We start from the raw sequence: 19,074 nt of genomic DNA, 5'->3' as shown, positions 1-19,074 counted from the left end.
TACATTAAAACCAATTCAAAACATACATATTGTGTCTTAAATGATCCCTTGAAGCCCTAAATACATGTTAGAAACAAGTTAGGACTAAATCGTAAACTTATAGAAGTTTTTAAAAAAAGATAAAAATTTCAAACTGTAGGGGTCACACGGCCGTGTTACTCACACAACCAAGAGACACGCCTGTGTCTAAAACCGTGTGGGCATTCGAAGTTGGGACACACGGTCGTGTCCCAGCTGTGTCCGTACCCGTGTAACTCACTGACTTGGGTCACACGGTGAAGCCACACGCCTGTGTGACACACTGTGTACCCTTTGAAATAAACTCACTCACTCGTGTGCTAAGCCATGTGCTAGGGCGTGTAATAGCCTGACTTGCAACCCTTTGAAAGCTATAGGGGACACACGACTGTGTCACCTGACGGTGTGTCACACACGGCTGAGACACACACCCGTGTCTCTGCCAGTGTGGACGAAAATAGGCCATTTTTCAAGCCATTTTTCTCGCCCAACTATTCATGTACCTATAACAAAAATTGCACATATGCACAAACTATAACAGGGCACCAAAATCATGCATAATTAAGCTATATAGATGTGGTATAATTTCATGCAACCAATATGCCCAATGACACCTCAAATAACAACATTTAAAACATGTACCAATATAAACACAAATTGGTCAATTGTTTAACTAATGCTTAACCAAGTTTATACGATATTGTACCATTTGTTTTAACAACAAAAAATAGACCAAAAAGGTACTAAATATAGCATTCAATAATTAGCTCCAAGTAGTCATATAATTCACTTATAACTAATGTACCAAGTCTCCACATTCACATACCTCATAAAACACCTACCATATGCATATTTAACCTATCATATCTTCATTCATCTTTCAAACATAACAAGCCAAATATAAACCATTATAAATCTAATATTTACATGCCAAAAATATATCTATTACACCACAAAAATACCATGATACAAGCCAAACCAAATGGCCATTTCTATAACAGCCAGTTTTTAGTGAAATTGGAATAGTGGTTTTGGGACCATAAATCTGAAATTAAAAAAATTATTTTATTATTATTTTATGGTCTAAAACATGATAGTATTACCATATAAAAATTTTGTCAAGAAATTTTACCGTTTACATGCTTAATTTGATAAAAAGGATAAATCGTGTAAAGTGCAAAAGTTGAATTCTAATAGCTAAAGGTATTAAATAGCTATAGAACTTTAAAGTGGAGGTCCTTATATGGTAATTATACCATTAGTAAGATATTGGAGCATGATGGCTTGGCATTTTGTGTAATAAATAATGTTTATAAAGGTTATAATTATAAATAAGTAAATAATGATAAAAACAAATGAAATAAAATTAGTTATCATCTTCCATTATCAATGTTCAACCGAATTTCACAAAGAAAGAAGCCATTGTTAAGCTTGACATTCGGCTAAGCTTTTATGCTCAATTAGGTATGTATTTTTGTCCCATTTTTAATGATTTCTATGTTTCCGAGATCGTTGTAGCTTAATCTAGCTAGCCTAGGGACTAATTTGTGAAACAGTTAAACTATTAGGGTTTTTCCATTGATGCATGTATATGAGTTTTGAAGTTTGATGTTAGAAAATGGATAGTTGTTGTTAGATAAACAACTTTTGTAAAGAGACTTTTGATGAAATTGTCAATTAGGGATTAAATTGAAAAATAGAAATTTTTCATGGTGAAATAATGAAATAAGTGAAGTATATGACATGCTAGGGACCTAATTGATATTTGGCCATAGTAGGTTGTGGTGAAATTGTGTAAATTTCCATTTTTATGAGCTAGGGACTAAATTGTAAAGAATTAAAAGTATAGGGGTAAAATAGTAATTTTATGTGTTGGATTAAATTGAATGAATTATATATTGACTGGAGTTAAATGTATCCATATAGATACCGTTAGACCTCGTACAGAGTTAGATCGAGGCAAAGAGAAAGTCTCAGATTAATCGCCTCCGTATCTACAAATACTCGTCGAGGTAAGTTCATGTAATTAAATTGAGTATTTATATGTTTTAATTGAATTATATGTATTTGATTTGTATAATTTCCATGTATAAATATCGATCACATATCCGATGACGTACGATGATTACCGAGTCTCATTCGAACCTTAAGAATTCGTAGGATACAAATGACATGTCATTAGGGTTACCGATTCTCAGCTCGTAAGAGCTTATCGATTTGCAGCTCATGAGAGCTTACCGGTTCTCAGCTCATATGAGCTTACCGATTCTCAGCTCGTATGAGCTTACCGATTTACAACTCGTGAGAGCATACCGATTCATAGCTCGTATGAGTATACATGTACATGAATTGACGAATTACAATTTAACACACTATGTGTGAGCTATCCCGAGCATCCAACGATATTTTAAATGATTCAATGGGCAATGTTCTCTTACGAGATGATATGAGTTCGATACGAACTATTATAGGTATATACATGAAATATATGGAAATGATATTATATGATATAGTGAAACATGAAATGGATGATACATGTATATGAAACTTGCTTAATTATTATGTTCATCCATGTTTGTTGGCTATTATATGTGTTTTACATGGCTAACATGTTGGTGAATATGTTCTTAGGCATTTGGCCAAATTGAGTTGGAATATGCTATGTTTACTTACCTAAATTGGGACTAAATGGTAAGTTAAATTCTATGTTATACGAACTTACTAAGCTTAAATGCTTACTTTGTCTATTTTTCATGTTTTATAGTAAATCACAAGCTCGTTCGAGTTGGAAGCTTGTCGGATCTATATCACACTATCCATTGACTCTTTTGGTACTTTCGGTTGTCTAATTTTAGTTATAATGGCATGTATAGGTTATTTTGGCTAATGTTGGCATATATGTGTTGTTGTGATTGTGGCCACATGATTTGGCTTCTGTTTTGGTATATTTTGGTATGTATATAGGTAGTCATATCATGTTGATGTGTGGCTTGATATGGTAGAATGATGGAAGGTCAAATGGTGGTTTGAATATGCATTTTGTATAAGCTTTGAAGCTTGATAGAATTGTTTTGAATTGGTACTTGTTTGAATGACTTATTTGGTGTTTTTGGTGTACAAGTTTTATGTGAATTATATGACCATTTGATGCTAGTGATTAAGTGGTATAATTGATATCAAATGGTATGTTTTGGTAATTGATTTACATAGTAAGTTTTGGTGAAAATATGCAAATATGTTAGTTGATCAATTGTTATATTGAACACATGGTTAGTCATGTTTATAAATTGTTATTTGAGATGCCTAAGGGCATATTGGTTGTATGTGATCATACCATTTGTATAATGCTAGAAAATGCTGGTTTTGGTACCTTAGTATGGCTTGCTTATATGCATAATGTTGGGTGTAGGTTTATACCAAATTGGGTGAGAAATATGGCTTGTAAAATGACCTATTTTCGTCCACACAGGCAAAGACACGAGCGTGTGTCTCAGCCGCGTGTGACACACGGCCAGGTGACACGGCCGTGTGTCCCTTGTAGCTTTCAAAGGGTTGTAAGTGAGGCTGTTACACGGCCTAGCACACGGTTTGGCACACGGCCGTGTGAGATTACTTCGAAGGATACACAGCCTAGCACACGGGCGTGTGGCTTGGTCGTGTGACCCAAGTTAGTGAGTTACATGGGCATGGACACGGGCCAGGACATGGTCGTGTGTCCCTATTTCAAATGCCCACATGACCTAAGACTCGGGCGTGTCTCTTGGCCGTATGAGTCACACAGCCTGGCCACACAGCCGTGTGACCCCTGCAGCTTTGCAATTTTTCAATGTTTTTCGAAAAATTCTCTGAGTTTTTGATTTAGTCTCGACTTGTTTCTAATGCATATTTTGGGCCTCGAGGGCTCATATATGGGACAATATGAATGATTTTGATTGGTTTTATATGAATATTTATATGTTATGAGATGTTCAAAATTTTGTTTGTTTGTACTGTAAACTTTGGTAATACTTTGTAACCCTATTTCGGCAACGAATATGGGTTAGGGGTGTTACAATTTCAACACCAAAATACATGGCCAACATTAGCCAAAATACCTATACATGCCATTATAACCAAAATTAAACATCCGTAAATACCGAAAGAGTCGATAGATAGTGTGATAGATCTTCAACGACTTTCCAATCTGAACGAGCTTCTGATTAACTACAAAAAATAGAAAAATAAACACAAAGCAAGCATATCATACTTAGTAAGTTCGTAATACTTATAGTCTAACCTTGCTGATACAATATAAAATCACAAAGCATGTATAACCCAATCCAATATGAGAATAACTAAAGAACTTATATAAGTACATCCATACTCCTAATTTTCACAAGGTGCACATTACCTATCTTTCATCAAGGTAATGTAATTTACATTGAAAGCTCTTACCGAAGCTTGCACGAGGTAATAAGACGATGGTTGATACATCTCTTTTCGTAATTCTATAACCGAAGTTATCCATTTTCATAGTTTGACAGCCAAAGCTATCCCTTTTCATAATTTGATGGTCATTACCATCCCTTTTCATTGCTCGATGGTCGTCACCATCCTTTTTCATAATTTGATAGCTGAAGCTATCCCTTTTCATAGATTGATAGCGGAAGCCATCCTTCTTCATAGTTCGATGGTTGTCACCATCCCTTTTTATAATCGATAGCCGGAGCTATCCCTTTCCGTATTCGATAGCTGAAGCTATCCCTTTTCATTCATCAATGATTGCCATTACGTCGTTGGATTTTTCCGTCAACACTCAATTTAATATTATACAATAATAGCATTCAAATCATGAAACAAAAACGAAACTTAAAAGTACGAACTTACCTCAACGATAAACGTAGGAAATGAAGTTGACTAATCCGAAGCTTTTTCTTTGCCTCGATCTAGAGTCGTACGTGGTTTATCTTGATCTAAATGAATAAAATTTGAACTTCAGACCTCACAGTTACACAACACGCCACCTTGCCACTAGACCATAGGCTCTTTTTGTGACATAAAGCAAACACTATTATTTATAAGGCCTATATGCCAGTGTCCAGATTCATTTAAGAGCAAAACTAAAAATTCTGCAGAAGCCAAGACTTGAACCCCTGACTTCTCAGACACTTCCAAAAACTCGTAAACAACTTAACCACTGAAGCAGACATTCATTTATGTCACTTCCTTGCACAACTAAATATTTATGTATAGTCTCTTAACTGTTCCCTTGTTCAAAACCTATTTATTCTAGGCACAAAATTCGGGGTGTTACATGTTCAAAGAAAAATAAAAAAAGATAGCCCATTAAAAAATGTAACACAAAAATCTCCAGATTTTTGGATATCGAAAGGCCTACTGAAAGGAAAAGAATGTGTCTTGTAACAGCTCGCTTTTAGTGGTGTCAGAAATAGTAGTTTTAGAACCCCATTTTCAATATTTGAGTTTGTAAATATTATTATTTAATATTTATGAGGTTAGTATAAAGTTTAATTAAAGTTTGGTCCCTTAATTTTATCAATTAGATAATTGATTAAGGTATAAGGACTAAATTGTAAAAGTGGTAAAAGTTAGTTGCTATGGATTTTTAATTACATGAAGGATTAATTGAAAAATCGGACCTTTTAAAAGTCACCAAACGATGGTGGGATTGAATTTTTATCCACTATGCATGTTAATTAAGGTTAACAATTAGTTAATTAAAATTTAGTTAATTAATTAAATTAATTAAGTATTAAACAAACTATATAAGATAAATTAAAAGGAAAAAGAAAAAAATAATTTTCCTTTTCATATTTTTCAACTCTTGACAAAATAAAAAAAAATAGGGTTTGAGTTCTCAAACTTTTGGTAGTTATTTGTAAGTTCAATTTAGTCATTTTCTTGTAATTTTTATGTTTTTGTAGTCCCGGAAGCTTGATTTAGCTAATTCGTGTACTAATTTGTAAAACAGTTAAAATTTTCAAAAGTTTCCATTATTGAATACTTGATGAAATTGGTGTTAATTTGTTAGATTTTAAGCTTAGAAGTGAAAAAAGACTAGTTTGTAAAGTTTAATTGTTAGTTTTTAATAGAGGGACTAAAATGCATAAATTTCAAAATTTATTTTAAATTTTAATAATTGTTGATAATAGAAGGCTGTAGAAAGATGAAATTGAGATCGATTTTGAAATCAAGGCTAAAACTTGAAATTTATGGTAATTTTAGTTTTAGGGACTAAATTGAATAAAATAAAAAATATTAGTGAACTTTCAAAAAATAAAATTGAAATGTCACATGCATATAATAGGATGTTATAAGATATTTGGAATTGATCAATTAAAATGCACCATTTAGATCGGGATTTGAACCAACCGGAGGATAATTGAGGAAAAGGTAAAATTATGGATTAGTCATCGATGTTTCATTTGTTTTTGTTTTCCTAAGTAAGTTCATATGTAACTTACCATGTTATTTATGTTGTGTTTGAAATATATATATATTATAATTTCTATTAGTTTAGATTAATTATAATTCTAACGAATTTTGCATCTAAATGACTAAATTGTAATGTATGAGAAATATAGTATTACAATTGAATACGATGTATGGAATGGATGTGTAATGTTTATATAGTTGAATGATATGTATATAATGACATTACAAGGATTTGAATGAATTGAATATCGTAATAGAGCCCGTGTAAACTTAATAAAAAATTAAGATATGAATGGCATGCCATTAGAGTCCCAAAAAGGAAAACGGGTGTTTGATTAGGGATTAATACGATGACTTGAGATCCAAAATATGTTGGAGATTCTATGAAGCTTATGTGAGCATCATCGAACTAAGCTAGTTTGAGCAGCCCGAATATGTCAGCTCGTATGAGTAAATCGATCATGTGTATCTGAGTTCAATTTACTAGGGTTCTTCGGGCAAAAACAAAAAGTAAAATGGAAAATGAAATGGATGAAATGGTGGTACATGAATGAAAATATAGATACATATATGTGTTCGAAAATGGTTTATGATTTGGTTATTATATGTTCTAAGCTAAATTGTTACACATGTATAAGATTATGTTATAAGTTCATATAATGTAAATGAACTAACCTTTGAATGTATTTGTTGATATTTTTATGAAAGTAATAGGATGCCAAAGGTTTTCCATGCTTACATCCAATATGTATTAATTACTTAATTGTTGAATTGTTAAGGTAAGTTAAGTAAATTTCATTCGAATTTATTAAGCAATCAATATTCTTATACTGTTGTTCCTTTTCCTTGTAGTTGTCAGCTTGCGGAATGTGTCGATCGGATCGCCTTGAAGCTTACACTATCCAGTCATAAACTCAGTAGTCTTTTGATCGTTTTAAAGTCCAGTTATGTGGCATGTACATAGGTGTTAAGATACATGTTAACTTTAAATTGATAGCTTGGTTAAAACTTGATTAATCTTTGACTTAACAAGTGCTAATGTTCATTATTGCACAAACGTATGTTTTGGCAATTTGATAAACTATAAATCTGGCATTTGAAGGGCAAAGTTTGCTTGATGAAATTGTATAGTTAAAGATGATATTGAATAGCTATAAGGCATGGTTAGTTAAGTTGGATTTTAATCTAGTTGAATTGTTCGATTTGATGTCGAATTGTATATTAATAGAATAAATGTTTGGATTAGGATAAATGTTTTGTTGTAGCATGAATTTGGTATGTTTTGTGCAGGAAAATGTTGTGCCAAAAGCACCAAAAGGTACATTTTGAGGTTGGCATGAAATAGGCACCAAATGGCTTAAGTTGTGTAAAAAACAGAGTCCACGTTGCGACATCAGGCAATTATCATTACGATGAGCTATGGACTTGATAACTCTTGAAAAGAGTTATGTTTCAGGCCCTTATATTGAATTAATTGTTTTTAATTAAGTAAATATGTTTTCAATTTTAGGATATTTTTAGAACATTGCATAACAAAGCTTGGGTTGTACTATAAATGTCATTATTTATGACTGGGGAAAAAAGGTGTTAGTTATTGTTGGCAGCAGGTGTAGGATGACGAAGAGAAGAGAGAAAGGAGAAAGAAAATGAAGGAAGTGAAATATTTCCATGGAAAAATGTTGGTTAGATTGCCAACAAGAATGCCATGGAATTCTAAGAAGATGATGCAACACTCAGTCCTGTCATTTTCAGCCAGCTGTACTTGTACTAGATAAACCACCCTGAAAAAGAGGAAGCAAAAGGTGTGTGCTGAGAGGGAGGGACCTACCTTATAAAGGAGGAAAGAGAAAAGAAAATAAGAGACGAGGATTTTGTGGAGAGAGGAATTAGAGAGTAGCTTTTCTCTACACCAAATTCTTGTGGAAAATTTTAGACAAAATAGAGGAGAGGGTAGTAGCTTACAAAGTAAAAATCACAGATGCAAGAAAGGGGAAGAGAAATATGCCCTGGGTTTTGCATCAAATTTCAATATTAAAGTGAAAGTTGGAGTAGCGAGAGCTTCCTGCAGTTCTGCCTTTATTTTCTGATTTAAACTTTGTGATTCGTAAACTTGAATGATGATGTTGAATGGTTTTATTTTGGATTTGAATGTCCAATCCATGAGCTAAATCTCATTGGGTTAGAATTATTTGGGTAAACTTTTACTATCTTTAATGCCCATGGTCTGATTTTAAGTAGATTACTGTTTCATTCGATTTGTGATTATTTTAAATGCATGTATGCAAGCTCTAGAAGTAGATGATTGTATGGTATGTTGTTAGATCTGATTTAATTTTGAAAAGATTAAATAAATTAGATTATTATCGATTAATATAGGAGAGTATTTGAAAGAATATTCTTAGCACTCTAGATGTAGAAGTTGTGATCTGTACAGGGAAAGGAAGAATAGTTTGGATATCATTCTTGAGTTTTGTAGTCATACGAAAACTCAGAATGATAGCTTAAGGTCTGGCTCTCGAAAGAAGCAGACTGCAGTAGTGAATCCCTGAGCAGTAGAATGGTCAAGATATTGCCATGGCATTATTATGGTATAAAAATAAAACCTAAATAATTCCAACCTTCATCATTCAACAGTACAAATCCTCCCCACTTATTCTTTGAGTATTGCCATAGCATTTCAATTGTCCTAGCATTTTTTCATTCATAATTGATTTTATTAATCCATTCATTCATTCTCTTCATCAATTTGTCAATTGTTTCTTTTGCATGGTTTAATTAGTCAAATTCATAGTAATAGCATAATCATTTTTAAATCAATTTTGATCCCTGTGGAGATGATACTCACTCATCACTTTATTACTTGATTCAATGTGTATACTTGCACATTTGCATTACACATTCACATGCAACTGGACTTCAGGCCCAAGCATAACGAGGAACCCTGTTGTCACAATGAGGCCAAGTCAGTGAGTCACATTGCGATGAGGAACCCTCTTATGTCGCGGCGTTAAGTTGAAATTTTGAAAATGTTGCAAATTAGTCATTGTTTGATCTCAGGCTTACTTTAGAGCATACGTAGGTTTTTATAAGGCCTGGGAAATGTTGTATAACATGATTATGATTTGAAATTCTTATGTTTGTATGGCTTATGCTTTGATGTGAATGTTATTGTTTGTAGTTGCTCCATCAATAGATGTGACATCTCACAACTTAGACTCGTTGATCAGGTCGGGCAAGGGGTGTTACATGTCTGTTAGGATAGAGGTGCAAACTAGGAGTGGTGATTTGTGTATGGTGCTTCAGGGGAGTGATAGGGTGTCTTTTAGAGAAGATATGAATCAATAATAGATTTTAGCCATGAGATATTGCATGGATGTAAATAGAAAAATCCTAGGATAATAGGAAAATTATACTAGTTTTAGTGGACGAGGCATGAAAAATATAAGAGTAGAACCTTTTTGTTTATTAGCAGGAAAGACAGGCTTATATATGGAAGTTTGATTATAATGACACCTTTTTAAATAAATTTGCTTATGAACTATTTGGATGAGGAATAATAGAGAAAGAATTAGGAGTGCTACACGTTAAACCAAATGGAAAAATCATTGGAAACTCAAACTCCCATACAAGCTAGTTATTTTCCTATGTAAAATATGTTAGGGGTGCATCGCGATTAGAAAGGAATTAGTAAAAAGATTGATTAATGTTTCAACTGCTTTCTCCCTTTGTTATAAATATACATAATCAATTAAATATTTGTTTATCAGATGTAATTTTGCTAGAGCTATCTAGTTTGGTGGCCAAATCTATTTAAGAATACAAGAATTTAGTTTTATACAATTGTAGAATGGATCTCACATGCTAACGAGAGAGGACTTGAATACCACTGAAGCAAGAAACATTTATACAATGTTCGCTTGTATTTTTGGGGGAATTTGGAAGGCAAAAGTGGAGTTATCTTTAGGGAGTCTAAGCCTAACCCAATTGGTACTCTTAGTGTCATCATAAGCTACCACAATTTTATAATGGAGGTTTCTAGGAGAGAAAACATTACCAGGACACTTTTAGGGGTGCGACACTACTAAGAGACTAACAACTTTAGGATTTTTTTATTTTTGCAAAAAGATTTTATGCTAAATCAAAACTCCAAGCAAGGATTTTTTTTCTAAAGATCAATCTTTTTGTTTAGTAAGTGTAGGCTCTAAGATAAGGGGAAGAAATGTACCACTATTTTGATCGGGAGAAAAAATATGACTAGAAGCAAGATTTTTAGAATCGGATCTGTGGTCGATCCAGTCAAACCATCAGTTCTCGGTTCAACTAATTTAATCAGCCTAACTGGTTCAATTGAATAAGTTAAAAATTAAAAAATAGAGAAAATTGATTAAACTGATCTGTTAGATTGATTTGACCAAATCAAGTGATTCACAAGTTAACTGATTTAATCTCTTATTTCGGGTCTGTACCTCAATTGATTTTCAGTCCAACTGATCTGACCAGTTAATCCAATCCAATTTTAAAACAATGACTAGAAGCTCACTCTAAGGACATCATATTCCTGACACAAAACTTGGAAGTTGTCAAAACTAGAGTTTATTCAAGATTCGAAGGAGGTGAATAGTTTAATAGAAAAAGCGGTAGATATCGACCTCCTTCTGTTTGGCCCTCGTATCCTTAGGATTTCGTTAACTACTTGCAGTACATTGACCTGTGTTTTGATTTCACTTGTAGTAACAAAAAATGACATGATAGTTTACTCATTTCGTCATCACAACCACTTTTTTTAAATAATAATAATGAGATATATATGACCAAATCATATATTTGGTCTAATGTTCATTAATGAATGATTGGTGAAGAAAACAATAATACTCGGTTGACATTTAATGTTCAGCATGCTAAGCTTTTTTCTCAACCATTCAATTATCTAGGTTTTAGGCAAATTTAAGATTACAAATGACCCCTTAACTATGCTTCTTTAGTCATTATCAAAAGAGAAAGGTGCTTTCAACAAACTACATATTTCCATTTTTTGAATTTAGATGAAATGAAAGGGAATTCTCGGTCTTAAACTCAAACCACTATTTGAGGGTATGGGATTAGTCATCAGCAGCAAGTTTCAGTTTTTTATTTCATCAATTAAACTGGAAACAAATAAAAGACAAATAAAGAGAAAATATCAAAGATATGGTACCAATGTGAAAAAGACAGCTTCACTTGTGTGTGTGTTTGTGTTTTTTAAGGATGCAAGCAACCTTCAAGAGTCAGCAAATAAAAAAACCTTAACCTCATCACACAGCTAATCAGATATAAAAGCTAAATATTTATATTTTTCGGATTTGGATGAATATTGGATATAATATTTTATCCAATGTAAAACTCAAAGAAAGTATAAAATATAATATATGTTAGATATTCATTTAGTTCGAAAAACATTAAAAAATTAATTTTCTGGATAATATAAACAAAAATCTAATATTGGGTTTGTAAGGATATTGTAGAAGTTGCGTTTGTACGAGTACAAAAGGCAGATTTTGCCTAATTTTACCTTTGCCAAACTTACAAACATGTGATTGCAAGCATTGGGTGAGAAGCTATTTAATCACAAGCTTAAGCTTCCATTGTTAATACATTTACGACAAATATCATTTTTCTATACCATGGGAACCAGTGACGTCATGCCATCAACTTATGGTCGGAGAATCACTGTTTTAAGCATCGATGGTGGAGGAATCAGGGGTATTATACCTGCAACTATGTTGAGTTTCCTTGAACTCAAGTTACAAGTACGGTAGACTCTCACATGACTAGTGATTATTCATTCAAATCAAGCATTTTGATTCAATCTCTTCACACCCCTTTTGTTTTTTGTTTTTTTTTTCAGGAACTAGATGGAGAAGATGCTCGGATTGCAGATTATTTTGATGTGATTGCAGGAACAAGCACAGGGGGTCTAATTGCAGCCATGTTAACGGCTCCAGATGAAAATGGGCGTCCTCTTTGTAAAGGGGAAGATATTGTTCCATTTTATCTGAGACATGGCCCCAAGATATTTTCTCGAAAAAACTACAAGTACCAATCAGTTTCTAACTTGGTTTTTGCTTTTGATTTAATTCAGAGTTTTTTCTTTTCATCGTGATGGATATTGGATGTGTTGCTTTAGGAAGATGACAATGAAAATGGATGCCCTAATGCGGCCTAAATACAGTGGAAAGTATCTGAGGAAGACGATTTGCATGGTCCTTGGGGATCGAAGACTTCATGAGACTTTAACCTCCGTTGTTATACCGACCTTCGACATCAAGTTGCTTCAACCTACCGTTTTCACAACCTTTGAGGTGAATCTATATACATATAGAGAGAGAGAGATACCTATTAACTGTTATCAAATTTGAGCAAATGGCAATGAATAATTTTGGGATACTGTTGCAGGCAAAGATGGATCCTTCAAAAGATGCTTTGCTATCTGATATTTGTATTGCTACAGCTTCAGCTCCAACTTATTTTCCAGCTTATGCATTTCATACAAAATATTCTGAAGGAACTGATAGGGAATTTCACCTGGTTGATGGAGGGATAGCTGCAAATAACCCAGTAAGGAACCATTCAATCAATGTTAGCTTAGCTATTTCCAAATTTGTTGTTTTCTAAATTAGAGGGCAAAAACATGGTTTTTTGTGAAGGCACTGCTAGCATTGAAGCCAACAGGGGTAGCCTTTCCAAGTGAGCAAGAACATGAAGTTTCGCAGGGACAAGCCCTTAACTACGAGAATCATTTGATAATCTCACTAGGCACAGGAACCTCCAAGATGGGAAAGAAATACGATGCGAAAACGGCAGAGAAGTGGGGAATTCTTGGATGGCTTTACAGTGAAGGAAGCTCTCCATTAGTGGATGCTTTCACTTATGCTGGAGCAGACATGGTTGACCTTCACATGTCATTGATTTTCAAGGCAATTAAATCCGAGCATAACTATCTTCGGATCCAGGTAAGTTCCTTCATTAAGCAATCACAAACATAAACATACTTTTGTTCAATCCATCATGTTTCAATGTATTTCGATGATGAACACTTGTAGGATGACAAATTAAGCGAGGATGAATCATCAACTGATAAAGCTACTAAAAAGAACATGAGGAACCTGGTAGAGATTGCTGAAAAGCTGTTGCACAAACCTGTTTCGAGGATGAATCTGGACTCTGGGATCTTTGAACCGGCTGACAATGAAGGAACCTATGCAGAAGCTCTATCAAGGTCGGAAATCTTTAAAACAAAAAGGGCATTTTCTGAGAAACTTCAGCAGCAAAAAACTATAGTTACCGTACAAAGTTAACGAGTTTTATGTTTTGGAGGGTGCAGATTTGCGAAACTGCTATCCGAGGAAAGGAGACTCCGAAAAGCAGAGATTGGGAAGCAGCTTTGAACAAGATGGCCGATGTTTGCTCAAAGCTTCTGAAATTATTAAAGTTGTATGTGTGTTTAACTTTTTGAGGTGTTGTGTAATCTTATATAGTAAATATATTAATCATTCGTCTGTATTATTATATGGTAATAATTTATGAATAATCTCATGATCTGAGTTATGTCCTATTGTGTTACCATTTCAATGGTTACGTTTGATTATATTTTTTCTTCCATTCTCATTAACTTTTTTTTTTGAAATGTTTATTTATCAAATAAGATTGGATTCATGTTAAATTCGTATACAGTGGTCATATTCACTTTGGCTCAAAATATGAGTATCAATTTCTGCCCAAAAAATCTTATATTTATAAATGAGTAACCAAACTCTGTCTATATAGTTGACTGAGTCTTAACTCGATTGGTATTAACATTATTATTGTTAGTGTAAAAAGACATGAGTTCGAGTCCACTAAAATACCTTTATTTTCTTATTTAAAGATTGGGGAGAGGTTATAGGTAGTTGTAAATATTTTATAATCCTAAAAAAATATTTTGTCCATATATTTTTTATTTTTAAAAATATATTATTTTATCAATATTTCATTTTATTTTTTATTTTATTAATTTTTTCCTTTTATTAAAATTTTAAATATAACAACTTAATAAATATTTTAATATATAAAAATTATAGTATAGTCCATATCAATTACATAATACATAAAATAAAAGAAAATATTTTACAATCTTAAAAAGGGTGGATATTAAATACTTTGTACTTTAGAGCAACTACTACTACTCTTCTTACTTCACATTGGTGTAAAAACTTTCTAGCCCAAACATGTAGAAATAAAAAAAAAAAAGTCAGATCGGCAATTTCAAATTATTTATACTAACCAAATTAAAGATCTTAAGTGTGCAAAAAATCTTGAAACATTTGTGTATAACTAAATATCATAAAGAGAGAAATTATGAAAAGAAAAGCTAATTATGATTTACGGGTTTGATGCAAAAGGCACTTAGAATAATTAATTTTCTCACAAAACAATAACCAATCATTTGTTAATTTAACCCAGATGTTGTGTGATCCTCTCTCTTCAAGTCTAGGTAGCGCCATGATCGAATTAACTTTCATGCTAGCATGGTTCATATAGGATTCCTGAATATTAGATAGAAAGCACCGTAAGATATAAGATTTCTTAGCAAACAAAAAGTACATAAGCTTCATGGACACTTACCTGTACAGACCGATGGATATTATTCAGCTTGTGGTAAAGAATTTAAAACCAACGACTGTACCTGCATTGCACAATAATATAATAGTTAGAAATATGAAAAAAAAATATAAATAATCAATGTAAGCAATTTAACAATTCTTACCATTTAGTTTGAGTTGATTGCGGAGGTTGTGATATCAAACTTTTCTTCTTTTTAGCAGATTTTTTGAGATAATTTTTCAAACTACGTGTACTATGGTGTGTGCTTTGTTTTTTCCTTTAATCTCTTAATGCTTACAATGTCAGTTTTCCTTTCTTGAATTTTTTCTCTTTCGGTGGGCATTATAAATGTTGAAGTCTCACCTTGAGCTTGTTCCTTGAAGGTTTCTTTTAAATTTGAAATAAGTTCATTTGCATATTTAGCAGCAAATTTAGAACTAGCTTTAGACTCACAAATCATAGTTGCAATTCTAACAAATGTAGAACATAAAACTCTATATCTATTGCATGCCTTCAACTTCAAATATTACTCTTGATCTTCTAGTCCTCATTACCCCGTCATGTTCAGGAAAAAAAACCCTATCAGAATCCACTAATGGCTAACATTGAAGGAACCTCTCCCCATCCTGAAGGAGCACCTAATCAAGAAGTCCAAGGCTCAGGGGAAGCCATTGAGGTCCCTAATGTTGAGATCCTGAAATTTCAGAAACAGAGCCACAAATTATGGGCATAGTTTTAGGCACAGTTTGGCCTATGATGTTTCACATCCTCTCCCAATACCATGCTAAGAGTGGAGGAATCATCTGAGAAGGTCCAAGAAGAGTCTCTCGATGCTACAAAGGACTAGGAGGGACAGGAAAAAACAAATCTTGATGATTCTTTCTAGCCGAAGGAGCTATTGCATAAGTTCTTATTAAGATTGATCATGCTCTCAACCACCCTCCCATTCATGATCAATCTTCATCTCAATTGGAGTCCCTAGTTGAGGCTACAATACAAGGTGACTCCAATCCCTTTACTATTCCATTGGTTGATGCATTTGCTCCTCTCTAATGTGAAACTAACAATAGTCCATCTTCTTTGGCTAGGGACTATTTTACAAACATCACCAAGCCTATATTTGAGGTTGTTGCAAAACAAAGAGAGAACATGACTGAGTTTGGTACTGAAGTCAAGGCTAATGAGGAAGAAGTTGTGATAAAAAAATGTGATTATTGTTGCTACCACAGATCAATAGACCCCTAGGGCTGAATAAAGAACCACAAGATCAATGGCCAGTAAGTAGAGAAAAGGCCACTGTTGAAGAAAATGGGAAAGCAAATGCCTTTCCTATTCCTAAAAGAAAGAGGTTTAGTTGACCCAATATGGTATTCGAGGCAAACTCTGATGAAAATGTTCCCTTCAAGAAACTAATGCTTGGTGGTATGGCCAAAACAAAGAGGCTACGCTAACAACTTGAGGGATGTTGATCCTCGAAAACTTTTTGAGAAAGAAAGAAAGCAATATGAAGAAGAGTTGCTGCAAACCTATGACAGAGACTACATCATCACTTCTAGTGCCAAAAGATATGCCTCCCTAACAAAGAACAACATTATCGAGGAGTAGAACATCGATGAGAAAAGCTTTTGTCGTCATGCCATCGATTCAATTCTGGAGAATAATGATCTATTAGTCTCTGCTTAGTTTGTCAAACCTTATTTAAGCAAGTTCAACTGGAGTTCTATGTCAACCTAGTTTAGAGTATTGATGACCCCACTGGCAAGTTGTAGCATAAAGTGTATGTGTGAGGCAAATGGTACAAGTCCGAGCATGCACAAATCAGACACTTGCTAAACCATCCCTGCACCAATAATTTGGAGTTTGGGGAATCTGAAGAAACTATTGCTACCTAGATTACAAATGGAGTTCACCTCACATGGACAATTGGGTCAGAACTTCACTCATCAGTCCTAGAACCATCTTATGTTGCACTCTATGCCATAGCCATGAGGAATTGGCTTCCCAACAGCCAAAGGCACAATATGACCAAGAAGATGACTGCCTTGCTGGAATGACAGAAATGTGCAAGTGTACACAATCGCAGCAAGTAATAAAGTGACAAGTAAACGTCGAGTTATCGTACCATAGGGACTGTGAAAAGAATTATTTATGAATGTAATTAAAAACACTTTGGTGAAGAAAAATATTTTGATTTGAGGAGGTGATTCAAAACTAAGATTTTAACTCAGTAAAATAAATAAAAATAAAATAAAAGTTTCAATGCACGATTTCAAAAGATGATTTTAATCAAGATGACATAATTGTGTTAGATTAATTACATTTCTTAACTTAGAACTATTAAACTAATGTTTAAGTTGTTACGAATAAATTCACGACAACTCGGTAAATTTCTAACTTATAAAGATACTCACCTACTAAAATCCATTTATCTCTTGACTATATCTCTATGTCAATTCAACCGATTAAACAAATTTTAATAAGCAAATGTGTTAATGCACATACTTACTTATGAAATTAAAATAATCTCTTGTACATATCTCTATGCCTATTCAAACAATTAATTCAATCTCATAAGCACATAAAAGATTACATGAGGTAACAATGTATTTCTACCTTGAAACAGTTTAATCACAATAATCTTGCAAGTCATGAAAAGCTATTGTATCGTTAGATACCGTTGCTAATTTAACCCTCAGCTACCTTAGATGATTAAACATGCACTGATTAAGTATCATGTCAATTAATTACAATTTTAATCTGTTTAAATAATTAATTCATTAGTTACCTTACAATTGTAATGCAAGAATAACTTAGTCATGGTTTTACTTAATCAAACATCTTACCGAACCCTATAACAACACAAACACAATTTTAATAACTAAAGTAGACGAAACACAATCAACCTAACACTAAATAAATTTAAGCCATATTAAACATATCAAAATCACAAATATTCATAGATATGTTCATCATAACAACAACCAAATTAAAAGGATAAGAAACAAGAATCAGATCTAGTGTTTCTCCGAGGCTTGACTAGTTTACTCTGGTCCTCCTTCGCTTGTTCTTGTTGAACCGAGGCTTCCACGAACACTTGAATGCTGATCCAAATGGTGGTTGAATGACTCTTTTTCAAGAGGTGAAATCAGCAAAGGAATGGGGGAAGAAAAGGAAGAACAATGGAAAGGAATGAAGAGAGAGAAGGGAGAGAAAAGTGAACAAACAAATGGGTTTGAGATGTTTGAAGTGAGCAGCCAAGACGGGTATTTATAGGTTGAAAAAGCTACTTAAAATAGCCAAAATTAGCAGATAAAGACTCCCCCCATGGCCAGCTACACATGTGGCATGTTTGAAGATTTCAAACATGCTATTTTTAGGTAGGGGAAAATCTTGAAAGGCATGAATAGTGAAAGGGTTTGAATGCATATTGAAGGAGTCTTCAAGGGCCATTTTGTAAGCCAAAAAATCATTTGGGTCAGCATGTGGGACAATTTTGGGCTACCCAGTGCTCGATTGGATCGATTTTCTTGGTTCAGCTCAACTGGGCCCATTTTCATAATTAATTAACAATAATTTATTTAACCCAAATTAAATTGGATTATAATTAAAATTAATTATATTATGAATTAATACACATAATTTGGACCATCTTAGGCTGAAAAATTATTTCACCTTGATGCTTCAAAATTGCTTCTCAGTTTTGTCCTTCTAGTAGTGTTTGTCGAGCTGTTTTTCGCCCTTTTGTGTAAATATGTCGAAAATAATCAAAATTAATCAAAATTTATTATAAAATTAATTAAAATCCAATATGTTAATAATTTAAGTGCAATTTAATTATTTTATAATAATTATATATTTTTCGACAAGAATTTTACCGAAACTGCATGAAGTTGTGTTAAAAAGGGCATGAAAAAGTGTGTATATTTTCGTGTTTCCACACCCCCAAACTTAATTCATTGCTCGTCCTGAGTAATGCACAAATTGAAAATAATTTCTCTAAAA

The 19,074-nt window shown here is 33.3% G+C and overlaps 1 protein-coding gene across 1 annotated transcript; it reads left to right on the top strand.

Annotated features, from left to right (window-relative positions):
• The first annotated feature begins 12,072 nt into the window (after positions 1 to 12,072).
• Positions 12,073 to 14,042, top strand: LOC107911373 (patatin-like protein 5). Its single transcript, XM_016839216.2, has 7 exons — positions 12,073 to 12,239; positions 12,338 to 12,525; positions 12,617 to 12,791; positions 12,886 to 13,047; positions 13,137 to 13,442; positions 13,533 to 13,708; positions 13,814 to 14,042. Exons 1-7 carry the CDS (start codon positions 12,114 to 12,116, stop codon positions 13,875 to 13,877), a joined length of 1,197 nt encoding a protein of 398 aa, XP_016694705.1. The 5' UTR covers positions 12,073 to 12,113; the 3' UTR covers positions 13,878 to 14,042.
• Positions 14,043 to 19,074: the final 5,032 nt, after the last annotated feature.

Source organism: Gossypium hirsutum, chromosome D11 (genome assembly GCF_007990345.1).
Source record: "Gossypium hirsutum isolate 1008001.06 chromosome D11, Gossypium_hirsutum_v2.1, whole genome shotgun sequence".
Lineage (NCBI taxonomy): Eukaryota > Viridiplantae > Streptophyta > Magnoliopsida > Malvales > Malvaceae > Gossypium > Gossypium hirsutum.
This window is presented reverse-complemented; position numbering and strand designations above follow the sequence as displayed.